The sequence below is a fragment of the Sturnus vulgaris genome, chromosome 2 (genome assembly GCF_052056855.1).
Source record: "Sturnus vulgaris isolate bStuVul1 chromosome 2, bStuVul1.hap1, whole genome shotgun sequence".
In the NCBI taxonomy this organism is placed as follows: domain Eukaryota; kingdom Metazoa; phylum Chordata; class Aves; order Passeriformes; family Sturnidae; genus Sturnus; species Sturnus vulgaris.
The window spans coordinates 116,336,202-116,352,451 of NC_142244.1; the positions used below are offsets into that span (position 1 = coordinate 116,336,202).

Below are 16,250 nucleotides of genomic sequence, written 5' to 3' on the forward strand. Positions count from 1 at the left end.
GGATGATTTTCCTTATTGGAGCTGCCTGTGTAAGATATTACTAATTTTGGCTAAGAAGACATTGATTATCTCAGACTGATAATCCCTTTTCCCAGTGACTGGGTGGTTGGTGGAGTGGCTGCCTACCAAGCTGGAAAAATGGCAAAGTCAGGATGTGTGGGTGCTTCAAGAAGCTCCTCTTTGCTCTGAAAATCCACCAGCTTAACACGAGCACTTGCCTGTGTGTGGGGGCATGGTTTGGCTCTGTTCTTGAGGCAAACATGTTGCCAAGGAGAAAAACAAACTCAGCTCACCAATACTACAACTATTTTATTTTTTTGGAAGCTTTTTGGGGGGTGCTGGGCTGGCAGGTGCTGAATAAGAAGCTTTCCTGTCTGGGATAATGGGCTCATTCATAATTATCATGGATACATTTGAGATTGACCACTGAACTCCCAGCAACCAAAGGCTTTCAGATGGGCAGTGAAATATAAAAATAATCTTCAAATAATGACATAGGACCCCACAAGAGCTGTGATCGTTGTCACTGTTTAGGACTATTGACATCATTGCTTTTTTATTTCCTGTAGAGGGTTCACTGTGTGCAGAGCACTCGGAGCTGGTGGTGATTTTTTTCCTCTGCCCTGTCCTTAGTGGGTGTTTCATTTTGATCAGGGCAGCATCCGTGGAGGAGTTCAGTATTTAAAGTTTAGGAATATCTTTTTAAGACAAAACAGAAGGTGAGGAAAAGTGGCTAATCATGGACTTTAGCATTTTGCACTCTCACAGCCCTTTAGTGCTAATCATGAAAATCAGCAGACATTCCACAGACATGGGGGATTATGGTTTCCATACAAATGTCACTTCTGTTTATGCCTGGCATGCTCTATTTTCCTAACTTTCTATATGATCCCTGCCCACAAAAGAAGGCACGTGTGGTTTTGGAAGGGCCCCATCTCCTGGTATTTCGTATTTTATGAAACCACAAATACAACAGCCTTACAAGCTCTTGAAATGAAATACAATTTGAGAAATGTAATCCATTACCATCATAATAGAATTTCTATAAAAATAATAAAAGAAAAACAAGAGAAAATAGGTCCTGAAAGTTATAGGCCAACTGGGAAGTCGTTGTGGCTTTGGCCTAGCTATCACCATGTCAAACCTCAGCCTTGTCCCAGGCAGCAATCTAATTGTAAATTATGTATATACAGAACATCATTTCTTAGCTTTGGCTTTTCGTGACCCCCTTCCCTGCTTTCCCTTTCTTCACTCCAACCTGACACGTAAGAAATATTGAAGTGTTTGCACTAATGGAGAAATGACAACGTGCAGTCAAACTTAAACCAGCTGTTTCCCCACACTGGGAGCACAAAGAGCCAGGCTGGGAATATTTATAGCTTGAGTGGCCTCTAGTGAGCCAGACACTGACTGCCTGCATTTGCCACCATGGCCTTGAGGCTCAAAGCAGCTGTGGGTTGCAGGAGAGATGGGGAAAGCTAATGGGGAAGAAAATAAAAAAGAAAATGTAAAGATTGAATTAACCAAAGTTACTGTTTGATTGGAGATGAATGGTTGCTGCGTGTACAGCTTGGTAAAAAAGCACCTTGTGTTCAGAGAAAGCCAACAGCTCTGTGTGTGCTATTATGGGAGAAAGGAGCCAGGGGTGCCTCCAGGGGACATCTCTGAGTGACCCTCAGGGTTCAGTGATCCCCAGGTAACCCTGAGCACCCCAAGAGAAGTGTTTGCCCCAGCTTTGGGTGCTCTGTTGGCAGGGGGATGCCCCATTCCAGCCTCTCCATGGCCCATGGCTGCTGGTCCATGCAAAGCCCAACACGGAGCAGAGCCATGACTGAGTGGCCCAGGGTGCAGTTTCCTTTCCTTTTCTTTTTTATTTTTTTATTTTCTTTCTTATTTTCTTTTTTATTTTCTTTCTTTATTTTCTTTTTTATTTTCTTTCTTTATTTTCTTTCTTTCTTTCTTTCTTTCTTTCTTTCTTTCTTTCTTTCTTTCTTTCTTTCTTTCTTTCTTTCTTTCTTTCTTTCTTTCTTTCTTTCTTTCTTTCTTTCTTTCTTTCTTTCTTTCTTTCTTTCTTTCTTTCTTTCTTTCCTTTCTCTCTTTCACCTTAGGATTGCATTTGACACCTTTTAACAAATATTAGCCATGGTTTCAGCACCAGTTTAAGCAATTTTAGCCAGTGGTGTGTTTCTGAGGGATTTCCCTGCCTTCCACAGATCTGGCAGCTCGTTCCCACCCTGGCCATCCCTTTTCCAGTTACTGACCCACTCATTTATTTACTTCTTGGTGTACAGCTCCCAGTCCCACTTTGGCAAGAGCCTGGGGGAGCACCCCAGGGATATTTCAATCAGTGTGAGTTTTTCGGTATTTTCATGCCCCTGTTGTGCTGGAGTTCTCTGTGGGAAATTTTACTTTCATAAGAAGTCTTGGAAGAGAGTCCAGAGGAGGCAGCAGGATGAGCAGAGGGATGGAGCAGCTCTGCTGGGAGGAAAGGCTGGCACAGCTGGGATTGTTCAGCCTGGAGAGGAGAAGCTTTGGGCTGAGCTCAGGGTGGCCTTGCAGGGCCTGAAGGAGCTGGGAAGAAAGATGGAAACAGAATATTCACAAGGGATGGAGTGACAGGACAAGAGGGGATGAGAGAAAAGGAAAGAGAGTAGGATTAGATTAAATATTGGGAAGAAATTCTTTACTATGAGGGTGGGCAGGCCCTGGCACAGGGTGCCCAGAGCAGCTGTGGCTGCCCCTGGATCCCTGGCAGTGCCCAAGGCCAGGTTGGACATTGGGGCTGGAGCAGCCTGGGACAGTGGAAGGTGTCTCTGCCATGGCAGGGGTGGCACTGGATGGGATTTAAGGATTCTTTCATTCCTTCTGACTGCTTTGCTGTCTTGTTTTTCTTTGAAGTTACATAGCAGGGGTGGAACTGAGTGATCTTCCAGTTCCCTCCCAACCCAAACCATTCTGGGATTCTCTGAAAAGTGCTGAGGCCTCCAAAATCACCCCTGGAAGTGTTTTCAGAGTCTCAACACAGGCTCCTTCTCACCTGGGAGCATCTAGGTGTCCCCACTGTACTTCAAAGTAATAAATTCTGGGGAAGTTTCAGGATTTTTTCTTCATGGGCCACTTTTTCAGTGACAATCTCCTTGAGGAGGAAGCACTGATATCAAATTCACTGCAGCCTGCAGTGAATGAGGATGAGGATGAGGTTGAGCAAGTTTTGCAATGCCCTCAGTATGAGCTGACCTTGTAGCAGCCTCTGTAATCCAAGCTGTGCTTATTAAATAAACTTTAGACATGTAGATATTTGGAGAATACATTTTTTCTCATTTATTTCCCTCTGAAACTCAGAAATATTGAACAGAGGAGTTTATATTATGGGAATGACACATGCAGGGTTTTGCTGATTCCTAATCTGAATTTCTCTGACACCTTGCACCTCGGCACAACACAGGTGTTTTATGTCACCTGGGAAAATAGTAGCATAGTGAAAAGGAAAAAAATGCATTTCATACACTTATTTATGAACTTACATCTGCTTTCATCAGAGTCAATGGCTGGCAAAACTCCAATCAGCTTCAATAGGAGTAGGGAATAAATTTAACTATCAAGTTAGCTTGATTTTAAGTAACACTGCATAAAGATGAGGCTTTCAGGTCCAAGGAGAAAATACTTTCTCAGTAGACATTTATCAGCTCAAGACTGGACAAAGTGTTCTTGGGTACTATGATTGTGTGTAGTCTTCACCTCTTTCTAATTTTTTAATGTTTTTTCTTTTTTTTTGTAACTTCCAGGTGTAACACAGTATATTTACAAAGGGCAAAAATAACAGGCAGCCGTGAAGAAAAACATCTCTGGTTTCATTTCAGACCTGGAGCTGGGGATGAATCACTGCAGAGCTGCACCCTTCATTCTGGGCACACTTTCCAAAAGCTGCTTTTCCAACCTGCTCCCCTGGTGGTTTAGAAATAAAGCAGACTCACAGAAAGCCCTAAAAAAATCCCTTTGTAGACAATCACTCTCTTGTTGTTCTGGGCACTAGAAACACCATTTTCTAGTGTCTGCTTGCATATTCAGTTTTGCTTTCTGTACTGTAGAGGTTTGTTCCAGGCAGTTGAGTTTAGCCCTGGCTCAGTGGTTTAGGGCACACACTCAATTTGAAGTACCAGAGTAGTCCTGTTAAAGCCCATGGAGCTGATTCCATGCCTCAAGTTAAGCGTGGTCTTAGGAGATTTGATGGATGGGGGATTTGCTTGTCCACCCACTGAGCTAAATGGACAAAGCTCCTGACCATCTGCTTCTGGATTTTAATGAAAAGTTATGACTTATTTATGATCTCCTTCCCCACCCCTGTCTGTTTATATTCAGATCAGAAAACCATCTCAGAAGCCCTGTCAGATTGCCAAAAGCTGTGTGCTACTGGATCTTTCACATCATTTACTGCTCAGTGTTTACAAGAGTGTTTTAAATGCACCATTGCTTGTAGAAGTGCTGTAGGCTGCTGCTGATGGGATATTTCACTTTGGAGTCCCTTCATCCCAAGCTTATTTCCCCAGAAAAAGCCTCAAAGTTAAATAACTGTGCCAGTTAAACCAAAGGATGTTTCTAGCTCTCTGTTTCCGAAAAATTCAGTGAATGGGCCAAATAGTTCTTTATAACAGAATTGTTTTTTGGAGTCAGGGTCCACACCGTCACAGGTCTAAGAGCAGGTGGTAGAGGATGTTTCCAAATATCTATAATTTAAAGTGCAGGCTCACCAATGCATTTATGCCATTTGTATTTGTGAAAGGGAAGCAGAAAATGCCAACATTTCACTCACAAGGAATCATCACAAAAGCTCTCCTTCAATATTTATGTCTGAAACAAAAGGCAGCTTTGTTTTGCTCTGCTCTGGTTGGACAGAAATAGGCTGCATCCCAGAGTTATATTTAGTGGTGTGTGGTAGGAGAGCAAAACTAAACCTGAGAAAATATTGCCCAAGTGCTCTGGTTGTGAGAGGGAGGGCTGAATTCAGTGGCAGGTGCTGACTGTGTTTTCCCTTGTGGTTGTTTTTCAGCCCTGGGGCTGACAGAGCAGTTGCAGGGTTTTTACACAGGGCAGAATTGAGTATGTGGTGTGTTTAGAGGCATCCTGGGAACAAGTGTGTGAAGCCAAAGTTTTCCAGGCAACATTCAAGGCCCTCTTCCTTCTCCTAAAGATGATGTTGTCAACCATTGAACAATCTGTGATATATTTTATTTTAAAACTGAAAGTCAGCAGCAGTGATGCTATACTTTATATTTTCTTTTAGTATTTAAGATGTACACTAATTTTTCAGCTTTCCAATTGCTGGTCCTGATTTTTTTAAAACACTCATGTGAGAATTATAACTGGATTAATTCCTGAACCATGGTAGTGCTGAGCAGTCAATAGAACTGAGTCACAGGGATTAAAAGGGGCTCCAAGAGAGCTGGAGAGGGCCTGGAGGGACAGGACAAGGGGGAAAGGCCTTAAATTGAAGGAGGGCAGGGATGGATGGATATTGGGCAGGAATTGTTCCCTGGGAGGGGCTGGGATGGAATTCCCAGAGCAGCTGTGGCTGCCCCTGGATCCCTGGAATGTTCAGTTCCAAGTTGGACATTGGGGTTGGAGCAGCCTGGGACAGTGGGAGGTGTCCCTGCCATGGCAGGGGTGGAGCTGAGTGATCTTGAAGATCCCTTCCAACCCAACCCATTCTGTGATTCCATGATCCCATGGATCTATGACTTGCCTGTTGTTTAGTGAGAGCACAGCACAATTTCAGGAGTTAAATGGCAGGACTAAAGGAAAGCTTGTTAGTAATGAGGTATTGGTAAAGAAACCAAACCCCAGCTAACACCCTTCTTCCCTTGCCAAACAACCTCTTTACATTTAAAGGTATTCCCCGTGGCTGAGTTCTTTATTTTGATTTTTGTAACAATTTTTCTCCCTCTGATGAAACACGTTGTAGACATTAAATTAAGGGACAAATATGTCTGTGTCTGCCAGAAAGAAAACTGTGATGCAATTAAAATGCCATTAGGGAACCCCTTGTGGGATGTTAAACCTAAAGACTCTATTCAGAAAGCAAAGCCAAAATTAAAGAGGTGTCTGGTTGCAGATCCTCTGCAGATTTCCCTGTCTTGACTGCAGTACCATGGAGACTGAGCTAGTCAGGAGCTGAAAGGTTTTTCCAGTCATGCGTGTGGCATTTTGAATCATGGCTTTGGCAAATGTTCCTCTTTTTTTTGGTGAGCCTTACATAGGAATGTGAATACATTGCATGACATGAAGTGCAACTGAGTGTGGAGCAGCGATGGCAGTGGAGGTGGGCAGCTCTCCAAGCCTGGGACTGCTTGGACAACAGCAACTGAGAATAGTTTTCACCCAGAAAATATGCAATAAGTGCATTTCTGTGTTTCTCAGTTGTCTGTGAGATGTTTGGAGAGGGAAATGCAGCTCCTTGCAGCCACCAGGCTGAATAAACTCATGACCGAGGCTCCATTCCATGTCTGGAAATGAATTATCAGTATTTATAATTTCTAAAGAGATATGAGAGCCTGATCCTTTGATGATAGAAATAAATCTATGGTCCATTGAACCTGGTTGGTGTTTTTAGACAACTGAAGGAATCTGCAGAGTCACTGGGTGGGGGGTACTGTTTTTTCCAGGTGCTCGACTCTCAGTTTTCCATTTCATTCCAGGTAATATTAATAAAAACTGGAATAATAATAAATAAAACCCTTTTTTTTGTCTGCCTAGGAATTCTCCAGATGACTGCAGCGTGGCAAAAGGAGGGAAGATGGTCAGCAGCTCAGACAGTGTTGGGATGAACTATGGCAACTACATGGAGGAGAAGCACGTTCCACCCCCAAACATGACAACCAACGAAAGAAGAGTCATTGTGCCAGCAGGTTAGACCCTCTACACCAAAACTGCAAGCCAAAAAAACTGCATTTCCCTCAGGCCCACTAAGATTATTTACCAGGGTTTGGAGAAAAGTAATGATGCTGGTGATGAAGAGGAAAAGAGCTGTAATTTTTAGGGCTTAATGAGAGAATGAGCTGAGGAAGATCACACTGAGGACAGTCCTCAATCTGTTTTTCCCATTTCAGCAGCAGAATGAGCTGATAACAGATCTTATCTGACTCCTGTAGCTCCTTTTGGAGGATTTCACCCTAAAGTGGGCAAAAGGAAGAAGCACCTCTGTTTCTTATCCTTTGGATAAACTTGGTACAGGGTGTGTGGGAGAGAGAGAGAGAGAAAAAGGATCACTGTAGCACAGATTATCTTTGAAAATACCAAAAAGTAGCTTCTATGGGATCAAAGAGTGCATGAAAAGCCTTTATGTGGGTTATCCCCTGAGTCTGGGCAGCATAAAACATTTTAATAAGCAAACTGACAACTCCACTGCAATGTAAGAGCACAATTGAGAAATTCTTGGTCAGCCTTGGCAGGCTTGGCTGTGGGATTCAACAGTTGATGGGACAAGAAGGCTGCTGCCTTGTCCTCCAAACAAACCTGGAATATTCTGCAGAATAATTAGCGTGCCTGTTTCCAAATCACAGCATCACAGCATCTGTGGGTGCTCCTAAATAAACCACAGGATATGCACAGGGTAAACTCAACACCTGCAGCCAGGAGAGAATGTTTTGCTGCTGGTTCCTCTCCAGCAGAGAGGTGCCAGTCTGAAATATTTCTGCCTCTGCCATGTTGCTTAATATTCTTACAGTTTTTCAGTTGCTTAGACGTGCAAGAGTACTGACTGTGGCCAATTTTGCAAGCTGTGATTATTTCAGTTATTTGTCAAGAAAGGTGTGGACAAATCTGTTGCAGTGTCCCCTGCAATGGTATTGTCAATTCTGCTCTGGAGACAGGAGAATGATGCTCTGAATAAAGAATATCCTGCCAACACTGAAATACACAGCTTTTAAATATTCTCCTAAATTCTCTTCCTGGTATTTGGTACTTTTTAAAGAAAGTGTTTTAGTAATCCTTAGCATGGTTGGCTCAGCAAGGGATTTTTTTTTTAGTGTATTCCTAGAGGTGTGTTTTGAGGTAGATCTGAGTGACTTTCAAGGAAGAAGATGGTCACAGTCACAGCCTTGATGTTTTGAGGTCACTTGAAGAAATTACTGGGTAAAAATCAGTTAGTTTTGATTATTATGTAGGCAGTGTGCAGGTCATGTGATGAAGTTAGAAGTAAAATTCAGATTTCCAGCTGTGGTAACTTTATCATAATTAAGGAGTGTTTAAAAATTAGAGACAATGAAAATATTTTGGTAAATTTCCTGGTGTTTGGTTGTTTAATTCAGAGCAAACTGAAGTTTTCAGAGTTCTCTGGTGTAGGTGTGGGCAATCTCAACCAGACCCAAGGTTTACCACCAGACTTGCATCCCTCTAGATTCCTGCTTATTTCATCCCAGATGAGGCATTATTTTAAGTGTTTTTTTGGTGGAATTCAGGAGGTCTCCACCCCTTTCAGACCACCTGAAAAAACAGTGAGAATAGAGGGAATGGCACTGTAATTAAGCCACAGAAAAGCTATTTAGGGTGCCATTCATGTCCCAGATTTTCATGGGATGGACTGCAGCCAATTGACCTCCATGTGCTCCATTCTCAGCCTTGAGGATGCCACAAAATCAGAGAGTCATTAAGATGATAAGGAAGAAAGTCTTGAAGAAGTTTTTTCCTCTTGGCTTTAATCTTTTCTCTGTAAAAAGTATAAATTCATTATGGTATGAGCTGAGGCACCTTCGTCTTGTCTGTTCCTTACTCAAGAATGAGGAAAAGTAGAATGGGAGAAAAATAGAAAATGAGAAGTTCAGAGGGGAAAAAAAAAAGTTTAAGTTAAAATTAAAAATTCATTTAAAAATATTTTGCTAGAATTCTGGACTGTTTGGGACTCTTTTTTCCCCAGATGATTTTGCCAATACTTCAGGTATTGAGTACAAACCCACACAGGTGTAGGAATGTACAACACAGCAGTCTGGGAAAAAAAAATGCAGAATATTTTAATATTCTAATATTATTAATTAGACACTCACTCTAGAGTGTGAAACAACTGCCCGAATCTGTGAGTTCTTACTTAGCCAGCACCCAAGAAAGATTCTTTCAGGCATAAGTGGAAATTTCACTTGAATAAAGATAAGGATTGGAGAGAGAGTTTTGGAAATTGTCCAGCTACAGCTTGCAGTGCTGTCATGGGCCAGAAGCTCTGTCAATCTGTGGCTAAAAAGGCATAAAAACAAAGAGGCAGAAGAGCTGAGTGGGAGCAACTAACATATAGCTAATGTTTTTTTAAGATTGAGTCTTTTATTTTTTTAGTTATATTGGTAACATAAGTAGAATTTGTAATTAAATTGAAAGGCTTAGAAAAAAGCTGAAAAGCTTCAACTGTTGTGGCTAATTTAATAATTTGAGGGGAACTTTTTGAATATTTGAGTTCTATGTTTTTGTTGTTTGGTTTAATTCCATTATTATTGATTTGTGAGTTTTGCTAGATTCATTGGTGAAGAGAGCTATAGCATTTAAAGGTTCTTTGCTTAGTATAGATGATGCCTATAGGAGCTGTAACAGAAGCTAGACAGAATTAAGAGGAATAAAATGGATTTTTATTGTGGAGCCTTCAAAGGCCACACCCTGGCCCTGCTCAGATGGCTCCAAGATGGAAGCAAAAGAGAGCTTGGGCACGAGATCTCACATTTTTATAGGTTTTAGTCCATTTGCATACAGAAGTCAACTGTCCAGTTAATAGCCTCAAATCATGACATTTCATCCTCCTTGCTTGCTTGCCTGCCCTCCTCTTTTCACATTGTTTATGCTTAGGGTCTGAAGTTTGAATAGATTTTCTTTGAGTCCCCAACTGGAATAGGACTGGTTTGTCTTCACCACCCTGTGAAACCATCCTAGTAACACTTAATATATAAAACTAAAAGCTGCACACCCAAGCAGAACAGAAAAACTTAAAACTTAAAGCATCATAAGTTGTTTTTTTTTAAAGGGAGAGGGAGCTCACTCAGCAGCACAGCGTTTGTTGTTCGCTGTGCACAGTTGTTCTCCCTTGCTCTCAGCACACCAAATTAATCCCTCCAGCAGTCAGGGGAAGGGGGGGGGAGGGTTATTTTGCAGTGCTCCAGTGGTCAGGAATTGCCCTTCCCTGCCTGAGGTTGTGCTGTGTGTCCCCTGCAGACCCCACGCTGTGGAGCACCGACCACGTGCGCCAGTGGCTGGAGTGGGCGGTCAAGGAGTACGGGCTGCCAGACGTGGACATCCTGCTCTTCCAGAACATCGATGGCAAGGAGCTCTGCAAAATGACCAAGGATGACTTCCAGAGGCTCACCCCCAGCTACAATGCAGACATCCTCCTGTCACACCTACACTACCTCAGAGAGAGTAAGCCAGCCCTGCTGTCGTGCCTGCAGTCGGTCCTCCGTTAATTGCTGTCAATAATTGGGTTTCCAAGCGTCTGTTGCTAATGTTGCTGTTCCTAAGAACATTACAACCCAAAATCCTGTTGGGTTCGATGGAAGGATTCCCATTAATCTCATGTTTAAACGTGTTTCACTCATGTTTATCAAAGAGAAGAATTAGGGGCTCTTTTATGTATCCATCTCAGAGAAAAATCGAGTTGAAGCTCAGCATATTCAGCAGGAAGAAAAATCACATGGGGTTCAGTGCTAATGTTTTTTCTGGTCACATACTCATTTCTTTCCATTTTAACTAAAGGAGAGTGCAAACATTGATTCATAAAGTGAATTCCAGGCATGATTCTAAGGACTGGCAGCAGTTTGATGTGCTCTGGGTAGGATCGGGAAGATTCAACTGAATTGAATAAAAAAAAAAAAATTCTGTAAATTCATGGAAAAAAAGGAACAGTCCCTGAAGTCCAAATGCAAATTAGCTGTAGTGCATGGCTAGAATTTCAATGGGAAAAAAGGGACTAGGGATTACCTGGATTGAGGGCTTTCACCTAAGCGTGAGGAAGATTTGCCTCAGTTTAAAGAAGTTAAAATGAACGTGGTTTTTAGAGGAAAAAAACACCAAGCATTGCAACACCAGTGCGGTGCAGTCTCCTCCACACGCACACTGTCAATAACCAGCCAGAAATTTTGTGCATTCATAACAATAAATTAAGATATTGGATAAATGAATGCCCTAATTTACCCTGTAGCCCACACACCTCCCTCCAAACTGCAGGCTGTTGATAGATTCACATTCAGGCAATCCTGTCAGGGGAAAATATGGTTTAAAAAGATAATTCGCGATTTTTTTTACATTTTGGTGTTGCTTTTTGTTTTGTTTTGTAGCTCCTCTTCCACATTTGACTTCAGATGATGTTGATAAGGCCTTACAAAACTCTCCACGGTTAATGCATGCTAGAAACACAGGTAATGCTGGCACTGCTCCCACTGCTGTAGGTCATCTTCTAAAAGCACAGGATTCCTTCCCATGGGCTGCTTGCTAAAAAAAATGGAATTGGTAAATCAGGAGGGAGGCAAGAGAATCCCCTCCCCTGCTGTCTGTGTGTTTTCTGCACAGACACACAGAGAAAAGGTGAGATCACGCAGGGCCAGGTGGTGCAAAAATGCTGCAAAAATTCCTTGTGTCCTGCAAGAGAATGGGGTCCCTGACACAGCATAAAAACTGCAGGTTTGGGGCCTTTTACCCCAGGATTTTTTTGGTCCTTCGGTCCATTCTACTGTCAGATCTACTCCAAGGATCCCTGGAAGCTTCTTGGAGCTCAAAAGTGCTTTGGGCTCTGGGGAATGGGGATGTCTCCCTTGCCATGAGCTAAATGTGGTGGAAATCAATAAAATTGCTCTTTAGGCAGTTAGCTCATCTCATTTTCTACCTGCTGTGGGACTTGAGCTGGGAATTCCACTAAGTCTGATGGTGTAATGGCCACTAAGTCTGTTCTGAATTTAAAATTATTTTTGTTGATATTCACCCTTCTGTTAATTTGGCCCAGGAAAGTGTTGAGTGTAGGCAGGAGGATGACACATGCCTCATCTGTCTTTCAGTATGCAACTTAAAATATTTATGAAAATAATTCAGAATCTATTTTAACTTGTTCTAACAGTTGTGCAATAGAGGATGGCATGGAATTGTACAAATAATGTGGTTTTTATCCCTACAAAAGACGTTTGGAATATTGCATGATCATGCCTGAGGGTGTTAGTTACCTACAGTGACCAGAAATAACAACTCTCTATGAGAAAGGAAAAAGATAATACAAAGGATAATGCAAAGGAAAAAGAAAACAAAACTTGGATTGCAATGCTTCTTCCATATTTTATTTTGTTTTTCACTCTGAGTGAGTTTCATAGCAAAATTCACTGGATTAGAAGATCTTTCCCTGAGATTAGAGGTTTGCCACTGGCCATAGTGGCAAACAAAGTCCTTTTGTGGGCTCTAGGCCTGCTGCAAACCCCACCAAAGGCAACAAAATTTTTTTCCATTTACTTTGATGTGGTTTGGAATAAGATTTAAGACCTTTTTAAAAATAGATGGACTTGATGGTATTTTCCATCTCTGGCTTTAGAGATTCTAATTTGCCAAGCAGCTTCCACTTACAGATATCCAAGTGTTGTTCAGCAGGTTCTGTGTGTTATCTTTTTCTCTATGTGTGCACTGACAATGATATCCCGAAATTAATTTCACCAAAATGAGATTATCTGTCATTGGGGAGTGTGAATAATGTCGTGCTGATCATCAGCTCATGGGAAATTAGTTGTTCAATTTTCAGTGGACCTCAAAAGAGTTAGAAAAAAAGTTCTTGAAATCAGCAGTAATTGACCTTTTTGATGTTCCTGGGGAGGGTTGTTAGAAGTCCATTGGTGTAGTCAGAGCAATTTCAGTGCCTGGGAAAAGGGAGATTCCATTTCCTACATCAAGCTCAATATTTCTCATTTTTTTCACTCTAGGGAAGATTAATGAGATATCTGAGGGTCTGACCCAAAAGTCTCTGTTGAAAATATGAACCTTTCTGGGAATGCACTAATGGAGGCAGAGGTTTTATTTCAGAGGATACAAAGCCACCTTCCCAGGTGGAGCTGGTTGTGGTAGAAGGGATTTCCTGAGCTTGACTGTCTCCTTCTTAAAACAGATTTTGCACAGACTTTTATCAAGTAATTTGAATGGATTTACGTAAATGTAAAGATTATTGGAATGAACTTTTATATATAACAATCCAAAGGCAGAAATTAGTTATTCAGAGTCTTCATTCATTCATTCTACAGGAGGGGAAAATGTTGGTGGATTTAGGGACTGTGGAAGTGGATCTTTAGGTGTTATCTCCTCTTCTTTCTCTTCAGGAGGTGCCACTTTTATTTTTCCAAACACATCAGTTTATCCAGAAGCAACACAAAGAATTGCAACCAGGCCAGGTATGAACAATGACCACTTTTTGTGTGCTGTGATCTTAACTCATTTCATCTCCTGAAATATCTATCTTCTTCTTTTTCTCCTTCATTTCCCTTTACATAAATGAGGCTCTATTTTCAACACATCTGTTATATACTTATATCACATGTATTTGTGTCTATATAATTGTGGAGAGTGAGAGAATTAAATAGAGCAGTTTAGTAAGTCCATTTCTTCCACAAATCCCTGTCTTTGAAGCAATTGCATCAACTTTTTAAAGCACCAGGGAATCAGAAACCTGAGTTCTGTTCATTGGTTCTGTTGCACTGTCCCAGAACAGTCACTTGTCAATGCCCTAGAGCTCTCTGTTTGTAAAATGAGGCTAAAATTCCCTTTTATTAGAAGTCTGTTGTGGAAAAATACTCTAAAAATCCAGGATGCTTCTCCTGCTATCTACATTTTATTTATGTTTGAGGCAAGCAGAACCACAACAATCTAATTGTGAGTTTAAGAGTCTTAAGTAAAATCAAAATACAAGGAAGTTCTTAATGCTCAAAATTTTAAAATCTATGCAAGTTTTGTGGATGTGCTGATTTGTGAAAGGCTAGTGGGAATAATTAAAGAAGGTGAGGACGTGGCTGTGAAGACAAAGATTTTCTTTTTCTCACCCTTCACCACAAAAAATGCTGGAAGAATGCTTAATCTGGACATTTGCTTTTCAAGTAATGAGTGCAGAGTATGAAGGGACATCAAGAGGAGTTGCAGCAAATACTGAATTTAAAGGAAATCCATTACTGAGCCAGAGGCAAAAATCCAAGTGCTCTGAAGGGACATGCACTGGGATTGGCTCTGGTGAAAAGATACACTGGCACATTAAAAAGAGGGGGTTTGGACAGCAATTATTTTATTTGTGCTTTAGGGTGGGGTCCAGGGTACATACAGATACTGTTTTATATAGCCTTGTATACATGTATGTATGCATGTCTGTAGATTTGGTAATTGATAATTAGAAAAGAGAGAAAAGCAAACAACTTACCACACTATTACATCAACAGATTCAGCCTGTTTGGATCTTTGGAAATCAAACACTGCTAGATTGGTTTGTTTATATTAATGGCTAAAAAGGGAACTGCTGATCCAGTGAATATATTTGGCTTTCATAAGGCATTCACCAAAACACCCCAGAACTATTTACAATAGAATTTAAATCAGCGTCTCATAATAAACAAATTGAGAACTGGCTAATTAGCCTGTCACCAGTAATAGATATCTTGAGATTGTTCAGCCTGGGGAAGAGAAGCTTTGGGGTGATCAAACTGTGGCCTGAAGGAGCTGCAGGAATCATGGAGAGAGACAATTGCCAAGGGATGGAGGGACGGCACCCAGGGAATGGAGGGACAGCACCCAGGGAATGGAGGGACAGCACACAGGGAATGGAGGGACAGCACACAGGGAATGGCTCCCCCTGCCAGAGGGCAGGGAGGGATGGGACATTGGGAATTAGGAATTGTTCCCTGGAAGGGTGGGCAGGGGCTGGGATGGAATTCCCGGAGCAGCTGTGGCTGCCCCTGGATCCCTGGCAGTGCCCAAGGCCAGGTTGGACATTGGGGCTGGAGCAGCCTGGGACAGTGGGAGGTGTCCCTGCCATGTCAGGGGTGGCACTGGATGGGCTTTAATGTCCCTTCCAACTCAAATCACTCCATGATTTTATGATCTTGTTGTTACTTAGACCCAGAGATTCCTCTACAGGATTCCTGTCCAGGTACCCAGGAAGTTCATTAGGGAGAAACAACTTGGCAATATATTAACAACTGGAAATACAATTTGAAAAATGCAGCACAGGGCACAAGTTATTTGCATATCTTACTGATTCCAAATTAGCCCCCTTCACTCATGAAGGCACAACTTAACACAGTCATCTTTATTTCTGGCACAGTGACAGCCACTGCTCTGCTCAGGGCCAAAGTGAAAAATGTGAATAAATGGAGAACCACAGTGGAGAATCCCATGGGAAATGTGGCTGTGCCATTAAATACCCCTTGCATGGAAAGCTGTGTCAATCATCCCTTATCAAAAAGGCTCTTTGCAGAGTTTGGAGGTGCTTAGAAATGCCTGGGAAAGCCATGGGAGTATGGAAAAATCTTTGGAGCATGTTGAGAAATAGAGAGGTTTGAAATTGTTCAAATCACAGTCTGGGGTTGAGGAAATGTGATGTAATTATCAAAATAAAGAGTGTCACAGAGCACCTGCTTAGTGTCAGTGTAAGAAAAGGGGTATTCCAAATAAATTAAACATTTTCATGGGGCATTAAAGCAGACTGGGGCACCCAGGAGCTCTCAGGGACACTGGGGAATGTCAACACAAATAGGGATGAGAAAACAAAGCAGAATTATAAAAACAATCACCAAACATAAATCCAGAGGCTCCAAACTCTCAGTAATTCCCAGAAGAAGTGAACATGTAACATAAGGCCAGAGGGACCTGGTGCCCTGCAGGAAAAGCTGTGCCAATGGAGAGGAATTCAGGCAAAGGCTGGAATGAGTCTGTTTTCCAGTAGACTTGAATGAAAATCAGAATTTTTTTGTTCCCAGACAAGGTCTGTGATTTCCGTATTCATCCTATTTCATCCTATGTGTGATGGAAAAATAAAATGTTGCTTTTCTCTAGAGGAAAAAGTCTTAAACCACGTATCAGACATGGTGAGCTCCTTCATTTCAGCATTTTTATCTAACTCACATTTAAAATGACACTGAGGGAAGAAAATGCTTTGTGCCAACATCTTTCTGTGTTCACACAATTGCTTGTGGAATTGCAGTTTAGTTTTAGGGTGTCTCTGCTCTTCTGTACAGAACTAAACATTTTCTACAAAGAACTGTAGTGATTTTGGAAGTATTGTT

At 41.7% G+C, this 16,250-nt stretch overlaps 1 protein-coding gene across 4 annotated transcripts in view; it reads left to right on the plus strand.

The window, feature by feature from the left end:
• Nucleotides 1-16,250, plus strand: part of ERG (ETS transcription factor ERG) — a 138,082-nt gene that overhangs the window by 111,928 nt on the left and 9,904 nt on the right. For 3 of the 4 annotated variants that reach the window (XM_014880649.2, XM_088160481.1, XM_014880650.2), the window contains 4 exons: nt 6,751-6,902; nt 10,180-10,383; nt 11,298-11,378; nt 13,305-13,376. In XM_014880649.2, coding sequence (XP_014736135.1) covers nt 6,751-6,902; nt 10,180-10,383; nt 11,298-11,378; nt 13,305-13,376 — 509 coding nt within the window. The remainder of the gene's footprint in view (nt 1-6,750; nt 6,903-10,179; nt 10,384-11,297; nt 11,379-13,304; nt 13,377-16,250) is intronic. The other variant, XM_088160480.1, reaches the window with a different exon arrangement.